This window comes from Acromyrmex echinatior, chromosome 17 (assembly GCF_024713525.1).
Source record: "Acromyrmex echinatior isolate Ae372 chromosome 17, ASM2471352v2, whole genome shotgun sequence".
NCBI classification, from domain to species: domain Eukaryota; kingdom Metazoa; phylum Arthropoda; class Insecta; order Hymenoptera; family Formicidae; genus Acromyrmex; species Acromyrmex echinatior.
In genome coordinates, this window is record NC_141868.1 from 5623284 (window position 1) to 5640129 (window position 16846).

General features: G+C 30.0%; 2 protein-coding genes across 2 annotated transcripts; one reads left to right on the top strand and one right to left on the bottom strand.

Annotated features, from left to right (window-relative positions):
* Positions 1–5352: 5352 nt before the first annotated feature.
* On the bottom strand, positions 5353–9062 carry LOC105153510 (protein CWC15 homolog B). The gene is made up of 3 exons (XM_087415069.1): positions 8756–9062; positions 7275–7560; positions 5353–5605 (listed from the first exon to the last, which is right to left on the bottom strand). The coding sequence occupies exons 1-3, from the start codon at positions 8884–8886 to the stop codon at positions 5441–5443; spliced, it is 582 nt and encodes a 193-aa protein (XP_087271195.1). The 5' UTR covers positions 8887–9062; the 3' UTR covers positions 5353–5440.
* A 3579-nt stretch (positions 9063–12641) lies between these two features.
* LOC105144607 (U3 small nucleolar RNA-associated protein 14 homolog A) lies at positions 12642–16407 on the top strand. Its single transcript, XM_011053587.2, has 6 exons — positions 12642–12867; positions 12983–13199; positions 13569–13889; positions 13995–14246; positions 14440–15597; positions 15827–16407. Exons 1-6 carry the CDS (start codon positions 12761–12763, stop codon positions 16301–16303), a joined length of 2532 nt encoding a protein of 843 aa, XP_011051889.2. The 5' UTR covers positions 12642–12760; the 3' UTR covers positions 16304–16407.
* The last annotated feature ends 439 nt before the right edge of the window (positions 16408–16846 follow it).

Here is a 16846-nt window from a genome sequence, read left to right on the forward strand (position 1 = left end):
GAATTATCGCATCTCTCGAAAAAGGAAATTTCTAACGGCAGGGAGGAAATATTTTAAGCTTTTTTTTTGGGGAAAGAATACAAAAGGGGTTTTAAAGCGGGGGTTGGGAAAACCCCAATCATCAGGGTTCCGCGGGGAAATGCTACGGGGGGACGTCTTTTTATTTCCCCTACGGGCCTTTTTGGGGGCCGAAACGACGCTACGGGGCCTAAAATTTGACTTTTTAAGGGTGTTCGAGTAACATTTAAAAATTAGCCGAATCAAAAGATACGGTGGATCCAAAAATAAAAACGATTTCCCCAAATCGCTCTGAGAACATTATATTTGCTAGCACCCCTTTTTAATTGGGGGAAAAAAGCTCATTGGTTNTGGAATTTTTACTTTTTTTTTTTTAAAATTTTGAAAACCGATGGGGTAAGATGTAAAAAAACATTTTGTTTTCCTTTTCCCCCGGGTTTGTTTTACTTTTCCCTCCTTTTTCCCGACGCGCCCCCGGAAAAAAAAAACCTAAAAATTGAAAAAATGTATCATCAAAAAAAACCATACCTATTAATTCTTCCTCCTTTCTTCACTCGTAGCCCGCGGCTCTTTTTTTCTCTAACATGCAAGCCTTTCATCGATTGCGAACTTTTCTTTAGTTTTTTTAATAAAAACGAAAAAAACCATGTAATAAGTTAAATAAAAAAATTTTTGCGCCTTTATTTCATGTGAAAATTTCTTTTACTTCCCCTTTTGCCCCCCACGCGCCAGGAAAAAACCTAAAAAAATTAAAAACTGTATCATACAAAAGAAAAAACGTTTTTTTCTATTTTTTAATTTTTTCCCTCCCCCTTTTTCACTCGTAGCAACCCCCGCTCTAAAAATTTTTCAACATGCAAGCCTTTTTCGATTGCGAACCCCTTTGTTAGTTTTTAATACGAAAAAAAGAGTAAAAAAAAGTAAAAAAAAAATTTTTGTTCGGGGCCATTTCATGTGTATTGCTTTTACTTTTATCCTTTTTCCCCGACGCGCCAGGAAAAACCAAAAAATTTAAAAAATGTATATACAAAAAGAAAAAAAGTACTCTATTAATTTTCCTCCTTCTTCCCCGTAGCATGCGCGCTTTTTTCTCTAACATGCAAGCCTTTATTTTTGATTTTATTTTTAAAGAAAAAAAAAAAGGGGTGGTCAAATTTAAAAAAATTTTTTATCAATGCATTTTAAAAAAAAAAAAGGTCAATTTTTTTTAACAAAAAAAGGGCCCCCTTTTGTAGGGCCCCCTTTTAGGGGGTTTTACCTTTCCCCCCCCTTTCCCCCCCCCCCTTTTGGGGGTTCCCCCCCCCTACAAAGTTCCCCCTTCCCCGCACCCCGCATTCCCCCCCAAAACCCAAGGGGTTGAACCCCCTAGTTAAAAAAATAAAAATTAAAATTTCCTTTAAACCATTCAATTGCCTTTTGTTTCGTTTTTTCCTTTTGTTTTTTTTTCCCCCTTTCGATGTTTTTTCCCCACAATTTTTTTTTGCTGCGTATTTTTTGTTTTTTTTCAAAATTTTTTAAAATTTTTTATCTTGGGGGGATATAAAAAAAAAACCAAAAAAAGGAAAAAAAAAGATAAGATGAAAAAAAAAAAAAGGGGGAAAAAAAAGGGAAAAATGCAAAAAACAGGAAAAAAAAACACTTGTAAAAAAATTTTAATATTCTAACTAGCTTAAAAATTAAAAAATGCAATATATGCCCGTAGGGAAATATACTGCCTATTTTTATTACTTTTTTTACTTTAATGAATACGTTACTAACTTTCTAAAATTTGAAAATTTTTAAACATAAAAATTTTTCAGTGATTATAAAACTTACCAGAACTTTGGGAAATTTTTAAACAGTTTTTATAAAATTTTTGTGTGTGTGTGTGGTTGTGTGGGGTTTTTCCATAAAAATAAAAATTAAATTAAAAAACATTACAATCCAACGCCACTACGGTCTAAGTATTTAAAATGTTGAAATAATATATATTATTAAAACGAATGAAAAAATTTTTAGAAATAATAATTACGTGTCGATAGGGTGTCGCTTAACGTATAATCGAAATGTAATAATCCCCCAAAATCCCCAAAATTAATCTTAAAAAACTGAATAATTATTTCGAAAAAAAAATTTTCCTCGGCCGGGGGTCGAACCCGGACTCTTGCATTTCCCGGGGAGAAGCAAGAGATCCGGGGTTTGACTCCCGGGCCCAGGCAATATTTTTCGCAAAAAGTTTATTACGTTTTTTAAGTTTTTGGGAATTTTGGGGGGATTTTACATTTAGATTAATTTCGTTATGCACAACCTATCGACACTAAATTTTTATTTTTGAAAAATTTTTTCATTCGTTTGAAAAATATATAATTGTTCAAAATCTTTAAAACTAGACCGTAGGGACTTCGGATTTAAAGTTATTTAAAAATAAACAGTCTTGTTTCCTATTTATTGTTTTAAAAAATTAAAAGTATTTTATCATAAAAATTTTAATTTTGTTAGAAATATTAAATTTTATTAAAAATTTCATTTTTTCTAAAGGATCCTTGGGAAAAAAAATAAACTAAAACTCTTGCAAAACAAATACGTTTTATTCTTAATGTATATTTTTATATTTTGTTTCAATTTTATTAATTTATAGTAAATTTAAAATGTATTCTCTGAAATTTTTTTTTAAATTCATTGTTTGATATTTTAAATTTAAATTTGAATTTTACATGAAAAGTAAGTTTAACTGTGCCTACTCGACAGAATAAAAATTTTTTTTATACAAAAAAAAAAAAGTTTAAGATTAAAATCGCATAGGGCGGCTTAGGAAGGGGGGGGGGGGCAATCGCCCCAAACGTCCCGGGATCCGAAGGCACTGTTCGGCGATAAAAAAAAAAATATTCAAAAATTGTGCAGATCGCAATTTTAAAAATAATTTTTTTTTCCTAATTTCTTTCCCCAGAATAATCAAGTTCGCTTTTCATGAAGATTTTTTCTTCTTTGTATGGATACTAACACTTATCACAAATCGTGGCGGGACCCGTGATCAAATTTGGATAATTATCTTAAATGCGATGAAAGTCTTGTCGTAAATGCATTAATGACTTTTTATCATATATATTAATAAGTTTTATAATATAATCGCAAGTTAATAATTAATAGTAAGTACGATCTAATTATTGTTAGTATTTTCATTCCACATTTATCAATATTTCATTAAACATTGGTTTAGAAAATTTGTGTTATCGTATATGTATTTTCGACATTTTCGTATAATACCTCATTACTAAATTTTATTAATTGTGCTCCTATAATATAATTCTTATTATACATTTCGAACAACATTTTTTATTATACATTGTATTGTAAATAATTATTGTATTATTAAAGAATTACAAGGAAAGATAATATTAAAAAGCTATGCAATGTAATTGTTAATTATTTTATTGTATTTCGCTAATCATAATGCAATATGATTTTAGCGAAATATAATAAAATAATTAAAGTAAAAAAGAGAGATATAAAATTAAAAAATAAATTTAAAACATACTTACCTATAAAAACCGACTAAATTTATTAGTAATTCGTTTTTTTACGGGGGAATATACTTACAAAGAAAAGAGAATCGCCATTAAAAATTGGCGAGGGTGGTGGAGGGCCTCTAAGGTTGATTCATTTTTATTCATATAAATTTTCTTCATAAGTTTAAATTAAATGTAGTTTGCTTATATAATTAATAAATTAGAAGAGTTCTAACTTTATTCAAATTGCAAATTGTAAATATAATTATAAGAATAAGAATGGGGTAGAGAGCCTACAATCAGAGTGACGCCATACGGGTATCACTTGCGATTCGTCCGCCATGTTTTAGCCATTCCCTCTAGTTTTTTAAACGCATTATTTTTTAAATTTTGAATTCATGCTAAAAAATGCTCAAAAATTGTGACAAATTAAAGAATGATAATAAATAAATATTATATAAAATATAATAATATATATAATATTGTATATAAAATAATAATATATATATTATTGTATATAAAATAATAAAACTTTTACATATATTATTTATCATAAAATTTCATTTATTTTGCAATATTGTACATTTTGTAATATTGCACATTACTTTATACAAAACGTTATTTATTGCACATTATTTGCGCTATTAAATGCGCTAGTTTATTATTATCCATTCTCTGTTCCCACATTTTAGGAGCAAAATGCATCTGTAATAATGTAAAGGAAATCAAAAATTCAGAAAAATATTATATATATACATATATATATATATATATATACCATTTCATAAAATATTAAATATCGTAATTATCATATTATTTGATTTAGACTCACAATACAATGATATATAATTGAAAAGATTACGACAAAAAGAGAAAGAATTAAATTCGTAACCAATGTGATGACTATACATATACTTAGTGCCAAGACACTACCGTGTCTTCAGGTATTATAATTAATCTGTGTATATTTTATGTTACATTTTTATTTTAATACTTTAAATACATTATTTATAAAGAATAAATTACTTTACCTTACGTACAGATGAATTTTTTTGGACGGTGTCCAATTTTTATATTTGTCATTTATACTCTTTAACCAATTCATTCGGCGCTCTGTGTCTTTCGGAATTATTTTCATAACATAATTTTCATAACATTTTTTTAATGTTACAAAACGGTATTGTACATTCAATCTAGTATTTCTAAAATAATTTCGATAACTTTATTTTTATCAATAAAATAGGAAACAAGACCGTTTATGTTAAATAACATTATTTTAAAATCCGAAGCACGGAATGCAAGAGATCCGGATTCGACTCCCGGCCGAGGCAATATTTTTCGCAATAAGTTTATTACAGTTTTTTAAGATTAATTTGAAAAATTTGAGGGGATTATTAATATTTCAGATCAATTGCGATTTAATGCCGACAACCATATCGGCACGTAATTATCATTTCTGAAATTAATTCATTTATTTGAAAATACAATATATATATTAGTTCAACATCTCAATACTAAGACGTAGTGGCGCTTCGGATTTTAAAATAATTTTATTTTTATCAATGTACCTTTACATATCTATGTCGTTCAATGCTGTTGCACCTAATCCTAAAACTGACAGTTTGTTGAATAGACTGAGACCGTATATCTCTTTCTCTCTCGCAGAATTTCGCTGAAACATGGCGTCATCTCTCGTATGGCGCCACTCTGATTACAGACTCTATTATGGGTTACCGATCCCCTACAATGCCCTACATCATCGCTCGGATTATCTCGTCGCATATTTTGGGCGAAAACGCTGCCCCGCTCAATTGTTGGTTTAGAATTGGTTAATGACGATTATTCAATATAAATAACAAAAATAAATTTTTATTCAATAAAAAAATTATTTACAATGCCTAAAATTATTTTATATGTTGATGCTTATAATTAATAAATTACTTAACATATTTCGTCATAAATTTACAATGGAATTCGCTTAGTACAGAATCGTTAATAAAAACATCATGTTTCTTCTTCGGTTCGGAACGTGCACAATTTTTAAAGACGACATCGTCCCATCTTCTTGAAAGGATATTTTCCATACGGCCTTTCTCCATTTCCTGCAAAATAATAAATATAAGATAAATATAAATATAAAATAATAACTATAAGATAAATGTAAGATAATATTTTATGTTTTAGACACGAAAGATATATGAGGAGGACAAAAAGACAGTAAGCCAAACTTGAAAATACTCTAATTCTCTAAAAGAACCCTTTCAAAAAAAGGAAAAAATACATACCAAGTGCATAAAAAAGTATCGAATTACATTCTTCTTTTAGACACGAAAGATATATGAGGGGAACAAAAAGACAGTAAGTTAAACTTGAAAGTATTCGAACTCTCTAAAAGAATCCTTTTAAAGAAAGATAAAAATATATGCCAAGTGCATAAAAAGATATCGAATTACATTCTTCTTAAAGAGGCCGAGTGGTTTGGAGAGTAAAAAAAATCAATTTTTTTAAATTTCATTTTCGGAAAGTTGATTGTCTTGAAAATATGTTATCAAAACTGTTCATAGAAATAAGGTAAAATAACGGAGTAATTCACGGTTAACTGAAATGGTGCACAAGCGCGAGTTTCGATCTCCCGCAACGCGCCATACGACTGTTACTTCTTCGAACAAAGAAACATCCGTATTTCTGGTTTTTTTTTTCTACATTTCTACATTTCGAACAAGAGGATGAATTATGGCCCGGGAATCGCCGAATAAGAAAAATTTATTGTAAGTATTAAAAAAACATAAGTATTCTAACTCAACACTTTAAACGCATTTTTTCAAATTTGCTGACATTGTAGAGAAAACGGCTTATGAACTGATCGCCGCTCTTTACACATTTATTACAACTATTTTCTCTATACGGTACTAAAAAAATAATAAATTTTTTGAAATTAATAGTAAATTTTTCAAAACAATAATAGTAAATATTTTTTTGGCAATTTAATGGTCAAAAAAGAATCTTTGTTTTTTTATAAAGAAGTAATTTTAACAAATCGCGATTTTTAATAATTTTGTTAGATTTATAGTATACATTCTTACATTATAAATTACAAATCAATTTGATTTTTTTTTATTTCATACGATTAGTTCATACGACTGCACAATGTCAGCAATTCAACAAAACTTCATGTGGACACGTTTACCGCCATTGTTGCCTCTCGAACATTTCAACACAATTTAATTAATAAAAATTCATACTTATTGTATATAAAGTGCGAATAAAATATAAGTTCAAACCTAAAATAACTGTAATCATTTTTCCATAAAAAATTCACAAAAAATGATTTTTTGATCCTCCAAACCATCTGGCCTCCTTAATAAAAAAAACGAATACAAAATAAATGCAATTAGCCAAGTATTTCATTACACAAGACACATAAGATGGACTGAAAGTGACTAAAGTGGTCAACTGACTTATAATAAAGAACAAACTTGTCGTGTACAGATCACGTATTAAAACGTAATATTTCCAATATGTTTTTATACGGAAATTATTTGTAATACGAATTAACAAAAAGGTTATTACATATATCTTTGCAGATATACTCAATGGAAGAAAATTTAATTGAAAGTTTGTCGATATGAAAACTCTGGATAATTAGTGGTGGCGTCGCGAACTTAGCAGCGGTGAACATATATGCAGAGACGACGCGTTAAGTGGCCTGTTATATATTTTTATGCACTTGATGTTACGATGCTACTGCGTGATCATTATAATGTTACATACTTTCTTAGCTTGTTCTGCTACTCGTGCTTTCTTGATCCTCTGAAGTTCAGCCAAAAGCGCAGCAGTATCATCTTCAGAATCTGATTCTTCATCATCAAGTGCATCTAAGCTGGCGAAAGGAACTTGATCTAACTTTCGTTTTTTTGCACTGGATGCAGTTAATTCCCTGGATGGTTCAATGGCACGACAGCTTGATCCTTTATCCTTGTCTATCCACTCTCTTTCTTCCAATTCCTTTCTGAAGTGTCGATTTCGCAATTCCTCAATTGTTCCTTGACCATGTTCTCTGTAGAAAAACAAAATTAGTATTAAGAGAAATTCATCGTGAACAATTTTTTTTGGAATTCTTATATTTCTTAATGTATTTAATGCAATATTTTATCATGTCTCTTGTTAGATTATCATACACATACAACAATAAAATTTACTTTTAAAAGTAACTAATTCTTGAAAAATTTATGTGATTATCAAGTGGATCTTAGAACCTGATATAACTGAAAGAAACGAACATTATCAACTATTTTGATCAATGATATAAATACCTTAACAATTAGCTTATAATACTGTCATACAAATTCATGATTTATATATTTATATATAATGATATAAATTTATTTATTTTATATTTTATATATATATATATATATATATATATATATATATATAACATTTCATAATAATAAAAAAAAATCATGAATTTGTATGACAGTATTAGCTAATTGTTAAGGAATAGATCTTTGCTTTTCACTATTGATTTTTTTTCTAGAGTATTAATGTTATATAGTTGACTCAGTATACAATTGTCGTTTTGAAAACAGATTTACATAATGTGATAATAAATTGTCAATATATAAATACAGTAATAAGAAAGGATCGTTTTATTTTGCTGTTTGTAGTTATCGAATAACAGCACAGATTTAGAATCTAATTTTTAATGTGAGTTAACAAGACGGCACATTGACTCGAGCTTGTACAGATTGTAAGTAAAAACTCAGTTAACTCTCGCTTATCAAAATGAAAAGAAACATGCATTCAACTGAGTTACTATCACATGTTACAAATAAGAATTATTTGAATTTTAGTGTAAATGGAAAAAACTAATACCTTGTCAGTATTAAATGCTTAATTTATACTTTACTTGTTTTATTTATATTTATACTTTTAAAACCAGGGATAGAAAAAATATAAATTTATCTTTTAAAGGAAAAAAAGGGGAAGAAGAAAAGCTAATTTAAAAACCATTAAAACCCAATTAATTACTATTAATTCCACCGTTACTTTAACTTTAATGACTATTCTACAAAATGCTTTTTGTTTTCTGTTTCTTGTTTTTTGCTATTTTTTACATCTTATCTTTTTACTTCTTATCCGGTTTTATATTACCCAAGATAAAAGTTAAACGAACTTCGGAGGAAACAGATAGCAAGAAATGCAATTGTCGATAAAACGGTCGCAAAGCTCGAATTTGATTCTCTGCTTACCTGTACTTAAGTTTCGTGTGCGATGGCAAATCTCTACTACTGTATTGCTTTGTTATCGCGCTTAAATCTTTCTCGCCTCGTCTTTGTCCTCCTCGGGCAGATCCAAAGGTCAGTCTTGCTGCTGTTGTCATGTTTTTGTATAAAAAACACTTCAACGAATCACAAAATAATTGGATTGGATGCGACAGGCAGCGACAAATATATATAGACCTACACAGGCCACAGGACAAGACGCGATTGAAGATTCCGGAAGAATTGATGACTCACGCTGAGACTCACGAATGCGCTTGATCACAGAACATATATAATGAGAAGTGTAAGCTCCGTGTCAAACGGAGGAAGCAAGTCCGATCGCCGCGCCCTTAGTGGTTAGGCTTGATACTAGGGCTGTGTCCAAATTTACTGACTATGCTGAAAATGTATAGTATATGTAATGTAAATTGTAGATTTGAGCTCTGGCAGTGAATTTTGGAACACAGTCTAGATAGCATGTAAGGGTGTTTAAAAATTTGCACCCATAAAGTACAAGTCGTGATACTTTAAGCTAAAAGAAACAATTTTTTCCATTTGCGAAATTGCAATTGAATTTGTCTGATAAATAGTTTCTAGTTGCGTTCGGCGTTGCATCCGTTTGCTCTTTTATCTCGAAAATCGTTTTGGCAATTCGCATCTTTCTGCTACATCTTATCTGCGTCGGTATTAACGTTCGGTATTAAAGCCGCAGAACAGACTTTTGACAGACATAATCCATAGCGCATAAACGAATCAATTAATCAGAATCTTTCCTTTCCTTCTATTCCATGGAAAAGAAGGATTTCTATTGGTTGATTTTCTTATGCACTATGGCTGATATTCATAGTCATATCTTATTTCAAGACCGTCTTAAGTAATGTCTTAAGACGCTAATGCAGCCTTCTGATTGGTTCGTGACTTCTTAAGACCGTACTTAAGACTTTATCTCTTGAATATAAGATCTGACTATGTATACCGGCCTATGCATTATGCAAGAGTCTGTGCCGCAGCCATTAACATTTTTAGAGCCAATCGAGCTGCTCGAATCACTCCGGATTCAAAGACCGCGCTCGCAGAGCTATATATATCTATAATGCAGATTTTCGCGCCTAAATTAAATTCCTAACCTGTACATTTCTGATAATGTATTATTTAATTGATTCGTTAACACATAACGTACATTCATCTCTTTTAATACTTCTATTTTACGAATAGTGTATTTGAACTGTTAAGGCCGCGTCACAAACTCACGCATAACGCATAACGCATAATGCATAAGAAAATCAACCAATCAAAGCTCTCCTTTTCCGTTAACTGGAAGAAAAGTAAGGATTCTGATTGGTTAATTCTCTTATGCACTATGCATTATGCGTTATGCGAAAGGCCGTGTTGCGGCTTTTATAATGTCTGAGTCTACAAACTCTCAAACAAATGCTACGTCAAATAGACGTTGATGGAATACATTGTGACCCATATTCAGAACCCGCTTTTATCGATAAAATCTTGCTTTTATCTCTTAAATTCTATTGTATCGTATATTGGCATGGTATCGTTGTAATATCAATGTAACCGCGTTCTGAATTCGGGCCTATATATAATATTTAATGAGAAAGTAATTTTTAATTCTTTTGCTCTTTATGAATTTGAAGTTACGTATTTGAAAACAAAGAATTTGCTAGTTAATTTTTCGATTGAAGTTTATGTTGCACATAGAATGAAATAAAAACTGTATTAATGTATTAAAGATTCTAATGAATATAAATCAAGTAATATAACTTATAAATTGCTGAAATTTATTTTGCAATGTAGTATTTTCTTTTAACAAAACACACCTTGCATATGTTACATTCATGTATAACGATCTATTTTTAGTATATAAGATTATTATCAGATTCTAGTAAAGCGGAAGACATTTTCAATTAATAGGGTATTTTTTATTTATTTATTAAAATAAACAATTTCATTTCATAATCTAACCTTAAAGGAAAGTTTACAGCTCTGTAGCGTTCGGAATTAATTCTTAGCACTCGTATTGCTCGGAGAGCATGTGATCAAGCTTGCCATCTGTTAGATTATCTCAGATTTACATTGCCGAACGCACCTTTTGCAGGAGAATGGATTGAGATTAACGAGTAAGGGCTCTAATTTATATGGCGCGTCTTTGTTCATTTATATTTACTAGAGGCCCACCACCACCCTTGTCGATAATTTCATCGGCAGTCAATTAATATATATTTGTGAGGTGGAATTTATGCCGGAAACGGCAAAACATTTTTCTTAAAATTTCAATTTCGAAATATTTTGTCATTCTTAGCATAGACTTCACTTCCCAGCAAACGAGAATGAATTAAAATGGATCGTAATTTTTTTCTATCCGAATGCGCATTTTAAGTAGCGAATACTTTTTTATGGATTTAATTGGATTCAATTTGATTCAATTGGATGCCAATTGAATTGAAAAACTGCATTTCCTATTCAAAATTTTGAATTGAACAGTATTCACAACGCACAGAAGAAGCTAATATTTTTTTTAGATTGAAAGGCGTAGAGATATACTCCATGCAATTCCTATAAATGAATAAAAATGCATTCAGGATTGAAAAGCATTCATTTTAACATTCGTGAATCAATTTTTCTGAAAATCTGAATCCATTTCAATTTATTGCAATCCATTCTCGTTTGCTGAGTTTACAAACATATATTAATGCATATACATTAATCCTGAGAAATGATTTTCGAATCTGTAAGAGGAAAAAAGTAATTGTTATATAAAAATTACGATTTAGTCGGTAATCCAAATGCTTTTAAGATTCTCTTAAAACTTACACATACATTGATCTGCTCATTAGGTAACTAAAAAAAAGTGCAAAAATTGTAAAATGGTAGAGGAATTTTCGACTCAATTTTTGATCAGGAATAGCGCTACACTAATTAATGAGTTCTTTTTAAGATAAACTCTGTACAGAAAAGTTTGTTACTCATAGGATCTCTGCAAAAGCTATTGACACTAGCAAACATACTTACAATATTTTTTAGAATGATAACGTATTTTAGTTCCTTATGTGCATAGTCGTAATTTAACCTAAGGCTGAAATCACACTGTCCGGAATAGAACTATGGAATACAGAATGTGTCATTGAAGCAACCAATCAGCACTGTTCCGCACTTTACCATCATGCAAATTTTGTGTGCTATGTTTACATGATGCGTCAAAGATGTATCCAGCATGAATATAATTTAAAAACTACTAACTTCATGTTAATAATTTGCTTATTAAAATGAAATATAATTTTTTAAATTGTAAAACCAATTGTCACTAATGTATTATTTAATGTTTTACAATTAATATTGGGTCATCTAAAAAGTATCCGCGGTTTTTTGTCACTAGATGTGTGTTGCTGGTCATATGTCTAGTAACAAAGTACCGCGGATACTTTTTAGATTACCCAATATTTACAATCTCATAACAATTTTTTGAACTGCTTTAACGCATTTACTATCATTTTTCTGCATCGTGTGAACATAGCACACAAAACTGGCGTGATGGAAAGTGAGGAAAAGGCTTCACACTGAAATCGCACGTAATGCATCATTGTTTTTTTGATCTTGATATCTATATTTATGCACTCAGATTTTGTCTTTTTGCTTCATTCATCTCGACATTACGCAATTTCATCATATCAATCAAATTATCAGTATCAAATTATTTTAACCTGTCAAAATACTATAGTTTATTACAAGAACAATGACGCACTCGTTATTCCGCAATCAAATGCGGAATAGTGCTGAGTGGTTGTTTCATTGACGCATTCTCTATTCCGGAATCGTTTTCCGCACTATGTGATTTCACCCTTAGAATCTCTTTAAATGTCGCGCTGAGATCGCATTCGCCGCGCATGCGCAGGAAAGTATTTCTGTCTCGTGGCATTCGTACTATTTGTAGGTTAATTTGTAGTGTTTGTGTCATAATACGAGTAGAATACGGGCACGAAGATGAGTGATACCGAAGGAAGCGAGAATTTATACGATAGTGATCAGGAAATCACCAAAGATCATGCGAAACTTATTAAGGCTGTGACACAGCTTGATAAGAGACAAAGGTAATGATGAGGTTATGATTAGAATGTTTAAAATCTATTTTAATACTGCGGATTTAAGGAATTTGGTTTTTGTATGTTTTAATATTCTTTTTATTATATTTTTCCCCTTTATCAGAGTGAAAAAAGCAGAACGTAGTGAGCCTAGTTTAGAAGTATCGGAGTATCATCTTGTGAAAAGTGGAGTAACAAACAAGGATACGATACACGTGAAGGATCTGATCAAGTCATTGGAGCAAAAAGGGGATCAGAGCAACCTCACCAAGAAACTTCGATACATTCAACAAAAAAACAAAGTTCTTTCTAAGCCATTGGAGAAACCAGCAGCTGAAAGGGTATATAATCTTATTAAGATGAAATTAATTATTTCTTTTCGTCATTATTATAAAAAAATGATCTCAAGGCTTAATAGATTAAAAACAATGAGGGTAAAAAGGACAAAACCAAAACAGTTTTACATACTAATTAATATATTTTCATTTAATTATACAACATGATTCTATGTTTGGATCCATTAATTTACTACCTCAATCCTAATAATTTTTCTTTTCTCACATTTATAATTATGAATTAATCAATTAGTCTTATATTGATCTTTTTTAATATTATCTATTTTCATCTTATTTTTTTAATAATTTTAAGTTTTGATAACGAAATTTATCTAATCTTGAAATAAAAGGAACTTAAGAATCTAATCTTTATAGATAAAAAGGACAGTTGGTTATGAGAAGGTTAAAAAGGAATTGCAAAAATGGGATAGTGTAGTAACCAGGAACAGGACAGCAGAACAGTTATCCTTTCCATTGAAACATTTAGCACCAATAAAGAATTCTCGCACTTCAAAAATTCCTGAATTTCTAAGAGGATTCAGTACGAAGTCTGATTTAATGAAGAAGTTTGAGGAGCTCGATCCAGCATTGCTGTATCCTGCTGACAAAGAAGAAGAAAAAGGTAATAAATACAAAATGACATTGGAAGAGGTAATCTTGAGGAGAAAGGAAGCTGCTAGACTCAGGGCACAACAGGTACAGAAATATTATTCAGTTATAATTAAGTGATATAAAAAGTGATGACTAAAAAAAGCAAGAACCAGATTTAACGAATTGCGTTTAATTTCTTTGCACTTTTAGTCGTATAAAGAGGCGAAAGCGCATCGTCAGGGTAAGATAAAGAGCAAGAAGTTCCATCGTATTCAGCGGAAGGATAAAATCAAGCAGCAGTTAAAGGATTTCGAAAAATTAAAAGATAGTAATCCAGAGGAAGCCCTGGTAAAATTAGCACAATTAGACAAAACTCGTGCTGAAGAGAGAATGTCATTAAGGCATAAAAATACGGGCCAATGGGCTAGGAATAAACAGATTAAAGCTAAGTATAATAAAGAAGTGAGTATTATTTTGATTTAAAATCTGAAGAAAATTATTTTATTTTTGATAGAAATTATTTTAATAAAAATGTATACTTAAATATATCTTTTTAAAAATAATTAAATATTATAAGAAAATATTATAGATATTTAAATGTTAATAAAAATGTCTAATTAAGAACAAGAAAATATAATCAATTCTTTTTTGTTAGACACGACAAATACTTACTGAACAATTGACCATTAGTAAAGAATTGACGCAAAAAGTTAGGAGAACAGACAGTGATGAATCTGAGGAAGATGAAGAAAATATAGAAGATGAGGAAGATAAAGAATATGAAGAAGATAAAGAAGATGAGATATCAGTAAATGATAAGGAAAACAACATAAAAACTGAGTTCGAAATTGAAGACTTTATTAAGCTTTGTCGGAAATTCTACGATAAAAAACAGCAGACGAAAGGAGAGAAGACAGAAAAAGATGAAATTTCGAATGAAATCATGCCGGAAAAGGAAAAAGAGACATGTCACACTGAAAAGAGTAGTACTTTACGAATAAGTACAAGCGATATCGAAAATAAACTTTGCAATGATGAGGAAAATAATATTTTGCAAGCAAATACAAAAAAAAGTGATACAAAGAGTAAATCACACGGTAATGAGAAAAGCAGTTCCTTGCGAGAAAACAAACGCAATACAAAAAACAAATTATATGATAATGAAAAAAGTGGCACTTCAAATGCAAGTACCAATGATGCAAAAAACAAATCCTTCAGCAATGAAAAAAGCAGCATTTCATTAGAAAAAACAAACGATATAAAAGATAGCAATAATAAAAAGGAAAAGAATAAAGAAAATTGCAAAAATAATAAAACTAAATCGCAAGATAAAAATAAAGCAACGGATTTCAAGGAATTAAAGGAGGCACCATCAAAGCGTAAATTAAATCTGAAAAAGGAAGAACTGAAGAAGAAATTGAAGATAAATGACAAGACAACAAAGTATGAAGAGAAGGAGAATAAAGATTATTCGCCAAGTCTTGAATTTGAAGATCCCAAACGGAAACCTATTTTGGATTCTCCATTGGAGGAAACCACTTCTATGGAAAATGTACATGAAGAAAGTAATTTGACAAGTTTAAAAAAAATAGTAAATACGATACAGGAACCAGCTGGCACTAGTAATGAAATGGAAATAGATCCAAAAAAATACGTTAATATAAAGCCTAAACACTTAAAGACGCAACTGCCAGATGTGGCTACAGCCGGAGATGATGATAGCGAACAGGAAGAGGAAACGCATAGAATAATGAACGAGGCATTTGCGGACGACAACGTTGTTGAAGAATTTAGGAAAGAAAAAGAAGAGGAGGTATGTAATAAAATTTTTAAATAAAAACTATTTTTCTTTTTTATGTATATATAGTAGTTGTATATATATAATTTATGTATGTATACGTTTATAAATTATCTCTCATATTGCATTCTGAAAAAATCAGTTCCCTTAAATTTGAAAGATAGATATGCATAATAAATATTGAAAGAAACATTGTATTTTATTTTCTACATAAAAACTGTTATAATAATCTAATATTCTCTAGATGAAAAAGTCACAGCCGCAGAATATTGATTTGAGTCTACCTGGATGGGGAAGCTGGGGTGGACCGAATATCAAGAAGAGTAAAGCGGCTCGTAAGAAGAGTCGATTTATACTGAATGTTCCCAAACAAATGCCACGTAAACCCGAAAATCAGGGTGACGTCATAATATTCGAACATGAAAATGAGAAATTGAAAAAACACCTCGTCAAAGAGTTACCCTATCCATTTACCAGAGTTAAGGACTTTGAAGCGACCATCAGAGCTCCCATCAGTAGGACCTTCGTTCCAATGAACGCTCATGTGCGACTCATTCAGCCGGCAGTAAAGACCAAACTTGGTCAAGTGATTGAGCCGATGGATGAGAATGAGTTGGTGAAAAAACAACCAATGGTGAAAAAATCATTAAAGCGAATCAAGATGAAGAATGATAAGAAGAAGAATACTGTAAAGAATAATAACAAAAAGAGACATAAATAGGAAAAATATAAAATAAATTCTATATTTTACGATCATTTTGTATCATTTTGTATATAATACAAAATTATTTTAATTATTGATTAATAAACCGACTGCTAATAAAATTCAGTGTTTAGTATTTGTTTGTATTGCTCAAGTTATGCCAAGAAAATTAATAAGCACCTATTATTTCCATTAAAAAATATATTAATTGCGTTTATCAATGATTCTGATAAAGAAGAATTCGCATAATATCTTATATTTAAAAAAATTATAAATTTAAGAAAATTTCTGAAAAATCCTTACTTTTAACTTTTTTCAGATTTTATAAGTTTTTTTTAGAAATTGTAGAATAAAATATTTTAAAAGTCAGAATATTTCAGATTTTATGTATATGATGTATTTATTCTAGAAAAGATATAGGCTTTCTCAGAACTTCTGAAAAGTGTTTTAATTCATATAAAAAATTTGATAAATTTTTCAAAAAATTATATAATACAGAAACTGAAAATTTCTGAAATTTATATAAAAATTTTATGAGAAATTTTTATTTAGTGAATTGTT

What these genes read in the sequence shown, in the direction of transcription:
- LOC105144607 (XM_011053587.2), top strand. Translation starts at nt 12,761, where the DNA reads ATGAGTGATACCGAAGGAAGCGAGAATTTATACGATAGTGATCAGGAA. An exon ending in AAGCTAAGTATAATAAAGAA is followed by an intron (nt 14,247 to 14,439) that starts GTGAGTATTATT and finishes CTTTTTTGTTAG; the next exon opens with ACACGACAAATACTTACTGA. An exon ending in GGAAAGAAAAAGAAGAGGAG is followed by an intron (nt 15,598 to 15,826) that starts GTATGTAATAAA and finishes AATATTCTCTAG; the next exon opens with ATGAAAAAGTCACAGCCGCA.
- LOC105153510 (XM_087415069.1), bottom strand. Translation starts at nt 8,886, where the DNA reads ATGACAACAGCAGCAAGACTGACCTTTGGATCTGCCCGAGGAGGACAA. An exon ending in CACACGAAACTTAAGTACAG is followed by an intron (nt 7,561 to 8,755) that starts GTAAGCAGAGAA and finishes GTTTTTCTACAG; the next exon opens with AGAACATGGTCAAGGAACAA. An exon ending in TAGCAGAACAAGCTAAGAAA is followed by an intron (nt 5,606 to 7,274) that starts GTATGTAACATT and finishes ATTATTTTGCAG; the next exon opens with GAAATGGAGAAAGGCCGTAT.